This window comes from Berghia stephanieae, chromosome 4 (genome assembly GCF_034508935.2).
Source record: "Berghia stephanieae isolate SIO BIC M18660-M18661 chromosome 4, UCSD_Bste_1.3, whole genome shotgun sequence".
Lineage (NCBI taxonomy): Eukaryota > Metazoa > Mollusca > Gastropoda > Nudibranchia > Aeolidiidae > Berghia > Berghia stephanieae.
Window position 1 is genome coordinate 21010616 of NC_088363.1, and position 8542 is coordinate 21019157.

The window sequence follows — 8542 nt, forward strand, 5'->3', positions numbered from 1 at the left end:
CAAGAAAAACTGCCCAATCTTTCGATTATTTTACCCACTCAGGTAGAGTGTGAAGGAAAAAATAATGAAAATAAGATTTAAAAAACAAACAAAAAAAAAACAAACAAACAAAAAACAACAACAAAACAATAACAAAAAAAAAAACAAACAAACAAAATAAAACAATAATAAGAAATCCAACAAAAAAAACAACAACAAAATAAAACCCCGGAATGTTTAAGGTTCAAAGCTTCTCTTTAACCAACAAAAGAAAATAAATAAAATTATAAATACATTACTTAAAAACCATTTAGACTCCAGAGAAAGAATACGTTTTAGGGAATTTATCCATCTTTGTGTCATTTCAAAAACTTTTAAATCTTGATTTTCACAGCTTGTCAAGGACTTGTGGATATAATAATAGCTATCGACGATTCATCTAGTGCCCAGAGAACCAGTGGTGGGAACACTGTGCTGGCCCCTGCACAAATAGAACTGGCTGAATACTACATCAGGAATTCTCTCTTAGACAGTTCTAATGTCAATATTGCAATTATAGCCCACAGCAACACTGGAAGAATATTGTCTGGATTTTCCACTAATAGGGTGAGAATTTGGCTTTGTATAGTTTTAATGTTTTCCAAGGAGAATGTAAATCTGATCTAAAAATGATTTCGAACTTAAAAAAGAATATATTTAGTAAATATTTTTACGATTGATAGAAATTGCTTGAATCATGTTATGAAATGTTAAGACACAAACACCAAATTATTCAGAGTGATCCATGTTTTATGATCGACTTTTATTCCACTTTGCATAATTTTATATTTGCTGGGCTCATAAATTTGTACAAGAATTTTTATTTTGAATGATTCTTTTCAAAATATATATGATAGTTAGCAGTATGCATACACTATGTGCTAAATTTTGATTTCGTTCCCAGACTACCCTCCTTAACTCATTAACTTTCACCGAAGAATTTGGAGGCAGCAATACAGCCAGTGGTCTTAGAGCCGCCACGGACCTTCACCTCAATTCAGGAAGATCTAATACAGCCAGATACGTCATATTATTCGTTGACGAGCCAACTTCGAACTTTTTACAGACAACGGTAAGAAAGTAAATAACTACCTTTGTGCCTGGGGTGGTCTCGATATATTAATTGCTATCAAACTCGTTCCACACGGAAAGAGACCAATATCCATTCCTGTTGCTGTCAAGACTTTTTTGTCCTTGTCCATTGAATAGTGATTAGATAGCTGACTCTGTTAAATGTAACGGGAATTCCTCTGCAATCGACTAGAGTGCTAGCAATATGTTGACTGACTATCGATATTGTCCGTTTAATGCTTTGGAAACCGGGAGAAAACTATTCCATGAATTTTATTGCACCGGTAAACTATTTCATCATATCTGAAAAGACAACTTTTCCCATTTATCCAAAATACATCATTGGCTAAGTAGGCAGTATTACGGCAGTAGCAAAGTTATAAATAAACAAATAAATAAATGATACATATAATATGCTGCACGAGTATGGCTACAGATTCACCTTGCTTACAAAGCATCATAATACATTATATATTCCACTAGTAGGTTATACAAAACAAATTCTTGTACCATAATATATATAAGTTCCTCTTATTGTAGGCATCCTGTAGTTTTGTACTGACCCCTGGGTTATTCTTGTCTTTGCTTGAATTGACCCCAAAGCCAAATTCCTTGTTGAGAATAAATAAGGGGATTATTTTTATTTTTAAACATTATTGTTAATTCTTATGTATTCAAAATATCGTCTCTAAAATTGACACATTTTATGCACAAGTACTTCCGACGTGTATCTTTAATACCTGCCGTAGAACTTTGGTAGAAACACTTTCTGTGAACAATTCTGAAATCTATTCCTACAATATCTTATTTCTACAGATCCAGGGTTCAAGAGCAAGAAACAACGGGGTCAATGTGATTCCGATTGCTTTTGGTAATGCTGGAACTCCTGCTCCGGTGACGAACGTAGAACTTGGCTTAATTGGTTCTTCATCAAATTCCTACATGAGAGTAAACAACGACGCTGAAATTCTCAACTTTGTGCCACAAATCAACAATGTTGTTTGCCCTTGTAAGTCTGTAAATCTTTAAAAGCAATAGTTAAGAATATGTGAATGAATTTGTTCGTTTGGATTGAAAGACAGGTATGTAATCTAATAAATGTTTTTCGTCGTTTATCATGTTATCAAATGAATACTAGACTTATGAGCCTTGCATCTCTGTCAGTGTACTGAGATGACTTGGCTGCTTCTACCAAGTGGTGCTATAGGTCTAAATAACGTCAATTCGAAGCAATCATTCGCAGTGCCCGAAGATCCTCAATGGTCTTTAGATTCAGTTGCTGATCTTCCAATGTCCTTTGAGCTTGGTTTAACTGGACGGGTAATGTTGTTGCTCTTCTCCTGAATGAGTTTCCACACTTTTTAAAATACAGCACTTGTTATCGTGTTATCACAATGGCGATTGATTTTCATCGAAATTGATCCATGGTTTATGTTGTATCATGAAACTGATTAAAGCAAGAAACGCTGTAGGTTTAACTTTTGATAATTTAATTAATTTTTTTTGTCAGACTGACTTATTGTTACCACAACCAGCCATTGCGATTTGTGCTTAAGCATTCTCATAACGCACTAGCACTAAATCTCTCTCTAATTGGTCTCGCGTAAACAGAAGTGTTTAACATGTATGACGAGACATGAGACATATGGGGAACTATTAGAATCTCCTCCAGTTAATCTCCTCTCTTTGATTTATCTCAGCAAGCTTTCATTTCAAGATTAAATTCATATTCATTCAGCCTAGTATTTTTATTCCGTGTCTTCCTTTAGATCCTTTCTCATCAAATTTTATATTTGGCACAAGTCAATCTTTTTTCGTTGTTTCTTCTCGTAAGGTATCCTATGAATTTAATTGTGAGTATTTTTCATATTGTAACAAGTAGTCCTTTAGCGCCATTAGGCTCCCTTGGAGCAAGAGTTTATCTCGATTTCTATAGGAAAAAAGCAATGGGTTGCTACCCTTAAAATAAGACGATAGTTAGTCTATTGCCAGATCTAGGTGACCGAGCTACCCATGTACTGCTTGCTGGAAAGTGAGGTCGGAATAATATTTCTCGCCTTTTGTTTTTACTTTCTCCCTTCTTTCAGCACTGACAGGTTTGTTCTTTACTTCGTTTTCCCCAGCATTCTTCTGTAATACCGAAGATTACCAGTTTGAAATCTGTGTATAAATTACTAAGCCATTGTGCATATTTTGTTAAAGTAGTCTACATACGCGTTCTTTTCATCCACTTTATTTATAATTTTATTCCTTTGCCTGGAAGAGAGGCTGATGTTTGCAAGTTATATTTTCGTAAATATTGGATTATAGGTTATATCAACTTATTGGAATAAAGTACAGTTTGTGAAATGGGCAATATGATATAAATTTCCCTCGAAAAAAAGTTAAACTTATTATATTAATACCATGCCGAAATTTAAATTATGCAACGACGTAGAACAACAATGCTTGATTTGATATAACTCGTGACAATATCTGAATGTTGTTCTTTTCAACAGATGTACTTACAACAACAGCAGCTATCTCTTCAACGTCAACAGCTGCATCTACAACAGCAGTAATTACCACAACTACAACGACAACATCAACATCTGCCGATACAACATCAACTGCAGCAGCTACAGTAACTGCTCAAAGTACAACAGCAGCAACAACATCAGAAAGTGAGATAAACAAATTCTTGGAATACGATTCTATTTCAAAATTAAAGAACCATAAACAGACACAGCTTTAATTCAGAGCATATTCGTGGCTTTTATTACCATTGTGTCATATTTACCTTTTCAGTCGTCAACAAAGATTTAACTGAATGGTATTGGGACCTTTTCAGGGACAAACAATCTTATTTTGAAAAAAGATAACGTTATTTATATATTTTATGAGATCATAGACCCTTAAACCATTTTATAAATGATGCGATAAAAACATGTCTCAAGGCCAAATATCAGATGCTAAGATAAATATTGGAACTCGAAAGTGAGCATGATTCGTTACACCACAGCTTAATAAAAAGAATAAAATTGACGTCACATAAAAGCTTGATCCATTCTTAAAACAAATGATTCAGAGTGCATCGGACGTTTTCTTTCTCACATGAATAATCACAAATTCTCTCTATCTACTTTCCTCTCTCTCTTCTCTCTCTCTCTCTCTCTCTCTCTCTCTCTCTCTCTCTCTCTCTCTTCCATCTCACTATTTCTCTTTATCTCTCTTTATATATCTGCCTCTTTCCCTCTCCCTCTATCTCTCTCCCTCTATTTCTCTTTTCTATAATTTATAATGTGTGTATTCAATCCCATGAGCATTGAGCATAATCTGTGACTAACTTTATGAAATCGGTATTAATTTGTGGCTCCATTGCAAATGATAGCCCGTTCGATTAATATGTAAATGTGCATATAGCTATAGACAAAAGGTCATCATTATCATCTCTATTTCATAAAAGAGTTCTATTACAAGAAAAACTGCCCAATATTTCGTTTATTTGGCCGGCTCATGTAATATGTGAAGTAATAAACAATGAAAATGATTGATAGGTTTGTTCTTTTCTTCCTTTTCTCCAGCATTCTTTTGTAATACCAATCTCAGCAGCTTCCTAGTGGCATTGAGCATAATCTGTGACTAATTTTATGAAAACGGTTTTAATTTTTGGCTCCGTTACAAATGATAGTGCGTTCGACTAAGATGTACATGTGCACCATCATTATCATCTCTTATATCATTTAAAAAAATATGTTTTAATTGTTTTTGTTGCTAACTGAAGAAGAATTTTGAGCCCAAAACGTCCCGTGTTTGGTATTTTATTCGATTTTGAAGCTGTTATATTCATCTATGTTCATTATGTTTTAAAGTCCACAGCTTCTTGCAGCTTAGTATTACTTTGACTATTATAATTTACAAAATCAACAATTCATATAGATTTTAACCAATGAAAGGCCTGATTTCAACTTGATGCTAATCCGACACCATAAGTTATTATTTACACACTCATAATACTTGTGCTACTTCTTGCCGGTACAGAAACCTGGCAACTGCTCTCTAAGCTCTCCATATATGTCCCCGCCCCAGCGAGGTACCGACCTTTTTCAAGTTGACTTCCATCTCGCATGAAGCTATAAACAAAGGCTGCCGGGTCTGTTTCTGTTCGTACAAGGAACACCGTCCACAATGCGTCCAATAGTTTCTCTCTCTAATTTGTTGACGTCATTGTTGTGTCATCCGTGCAAGAGAAAAATCTCCCCACCATTACTTTCATGCTAAACTCAATCAAAGGTATACCATTTACCAAAGGTGTTTACTGTCTTCTGACGAAGGCCAAGGGCCGAAACGTTGTTTGTTTTGTGTTGTTCCCTTATATATGAGTCACATCTACTCACTTTATTTTTTTATCTCCGTATACCATTTAATCCATTACAACAATTGTTTATTTTTCTTCTTTCTAACAGCTGTACTCACCACCATCACAACTGTAGCAACATCACCAATTGTAACAACTCCCGAACCGTCAACGCCAACAACTCAAAGGGCATCAACAGGAACAGCAACGGCATCTGCAGGACCAACAGCAACTGTAACAAATGCACAACAAACAACATCAGCATCTCAAGCTCCTGCGATAATGACATCAACAGCTGCAACAACTACAACCATAACAGTGTCAACTACAACTGCGGCAACATCAGAAAGTGAGACAATCTTTATTGGTTATATCATGAGTGATTTCTATTAATTTTTCTCAAGTATAGATAATGCTACATTCAAATGCCATGTTTACTTTTCAATACCCTAGGTTGGCGGAATACAATCTTATTTACTTTCAAAATCTCATTCACAGTAAAAATCCTTTTCTATAAATTCTATTAGAATATTATTTAACGTCCGCAGGTCCAATATTTTACAGTTTTTCTTGCACCTGCTGTATATTTGATTTGATTTGATATTATCTTCGTATTTTTATCATGTTGTATATGGCGATGCATAAATCCACTTTGTTAATGTAATGAGGATTGAAGTGTGACATATATTAATTTCCATTATCAAGATCAATAAAGTATACCTTATCTTAGCCTAGTGCCAATACAACGTTCTTGGGACGTTGTTAGTTTGTTGTCGTGTGCTATGACACTCGTTTTCGGACCGGCAGGCTCGGGTATAGAATCCTTCTCTTAGAAAAGGCCCTATACTCATACTCTCTCACCGCACTTAGGTGTAAAATGAGTAACTAGTCGTTTTGCAGTGTTGACTGTTGAAGAAAATTGTAATCGCAGTGTTTTTATGCACCTCCATTGACGGTGTATCTTAACGGATCGTTTTTATACACCTCCTTCACGCATGCGCATCCCACCCAATTTCATCAGCGATATTGCGTTTTTGTATTAGGACACGGCAAAAGTTACATTGTGACATCTGTAGAATTTGTTTGTTAATAAATTTATATAAAAATAATAATAATTTAAAAAGTCGAAATATAAAACCAGAAAATAAAAGTTGCATTAGAGGTAAAATAATGAAGACTTTATTTAATGTGATGAACAGTCAGGTGGCTCTGTAGCGCAGTGGACAAGTTATCAGACTCTAACCTTAAACGTACTGGGTTCGATTCCAATCGTAGACAAATTAAAAAAAAAAAGTTTACTTTATTGAGAAACATTTTTTTCCTTTCTTTCTCTTTTTTGTTTGTTTTGTTTTTCAAAACCTTTTTATCATGTTTTTAAAAAAACAACTTTGATTTTAATTTTCTAAAATTATTTATTTATTTGAGATCAGTATTTGTGTGCTATGTTTCTTTTTACTTTTGATTTTTAAATTTATTGTTATTATTCTTTAATTTATTATCATTGTATAAACGTATATCGGTAATCACTAAGCAGTGTGCTAAACTACAATCTAAAACTATTTAAACCTCATGAACGTATGCAGTAACATTTTCATTAATTACCATCACCGCCAACGGAGGTGCATAAAAACGCCACCAATTGTAATAGGCATCATATCTTGTCCTAGATGTGAATTGTTCTGTTGACTAGGAGCACTTTGCAAAGCGCGTTGATCTCATTTAGTGTCTATTGTACCATGCAAAATGCTAGAGCATTTTTTTCTTCTTTTTATAAAATTTGAGTTTGGTTTCTTTCCTCAATTCAAAATATTGAAATTTCTTAATTTTGACTTCTTCGACTTTAAATGTTATTTTTCTCCCCTGGTTCATTCCAAACTTGAGCTTGTCTTGAAGGGATATATATATATATATATATATATATATATATATATATATATATATATATATATATATATATATATATATATATTACATTGCTATTCATTCATTCTATTCCAGCTTGCCAAGGACAAGCAGACATAGTGGTAGCAATTGATGATTCTTCTAGTGCAAGGAGAACGAGAAATGGAAACACCGTGTTGGCCCAGGGACAATTAGATCTAGTCCAATATTACATTAGGAATTCTCTTTTAGACTCCTCAAATGTCAATATTGGACTTGTCGCACACAGTGATACTGGACGGATTATTTCAAGCCTCTCAAGTAACAGAGTGAGTATCAGATCTGCCGACTTGAATATTTTAAAATGCGTATTTTTAGGAGATAAATATTGTAGTGGCTATAATTAACTTTTTAAAAAATCAACCATTTACCCTCACAAAGATTAAATAACATTTTACGATCATTACGATTATGACGTCTGGCATTAACCTTAATTTTCAATTAATTTTAATGACTAAAAGATGCTCATGAAGTTTTGAAATTAGAATCTCAAATTTCAGTCCGTTTACAAAATTATTCTTTAAAATCCCTTATTATCACTTTGTTTACTCTGATTTGAGGCGACCGGCCACACAAAACCAATAAACCCTTTTAATACACAAATACACCTTTGCAACTCATTCGCCCTGACGATAGATAATACCAGATTGCGGCAGCATGCCAGATATTGTATCAAATAGTATCAAGTATTTTAATATTCCATCCTCAGACTACCCTTCTCCAAGCACTGAACTTTCCCCGGGAATACAGAGGTAGCAAACCAGCTAATGGTCTAAGAGTGGCCATTGATTTGCTCCTCACAGGAAGATCCAGTGCAGAAAAATTCCTTATTTTCTTCACAGACGAGCCATCCGGCAACTTTTTACAGACTCTTGTAAGTATTTATAATAAAAGCAATAAAGTACCTTTATATTATAGAGTCATTACTCGATTTCAACAGTCCTGAGGCGCTTTATGTTCTAAAAGTAAAGAAAGAAATACGATGAAAAAAAAAAAACATACCGTAATATTGGGTTAGTTGGGTCGCCAGGGAATACTTAGGGCACTTTTCTTGTAAACGATTAGTGCACCAAAACACATATTTTTTTTTTCAAAAATCTTATAATGAGTGAAAATACAACTCAATATTGTCGGATTTTGAAAACAATAATTTTTTAGTGCACTGATCTTTTTTTT

At 34.0% G+C, this 8542-nt stretch overlaps 1 protein-coding gene across 1 annotated transcript in view; it reads left to right on the forward strand.

Annotated features, from left to right (window-relative positions):
* The window catches only part of LOC144971721 (uncharacterized), a 37855-nt gene that overhangs the window by 4786 nt on the left and 24527 nt on the right, over positions 1–8542 (forward strand). Inside the window, exons 4-10 of the mRNA XM_078912795.1 lie at positions 374–585; positions 923–1090; positions 1906–2098; positions 3588–3752; positions 5535–5774; positions 7424–7635; positions 8076–8240. Coding sequence (XP_078768921.1) covers positions 374–585; positions 923–1090; positions 1906–2098; positions 3588–3752; positions 5535–5774; positions 7424–7635; positions 8076–8240 — 1355 coding nt within the window. The remainder of the gene's footprint in view (positions 1–373; positions 586–922; positions 1091–1905; positions 2099–3587; positions 3753–5534; positions 5775–7423; positions 7636–8075; positions 8241–8542) is intronic.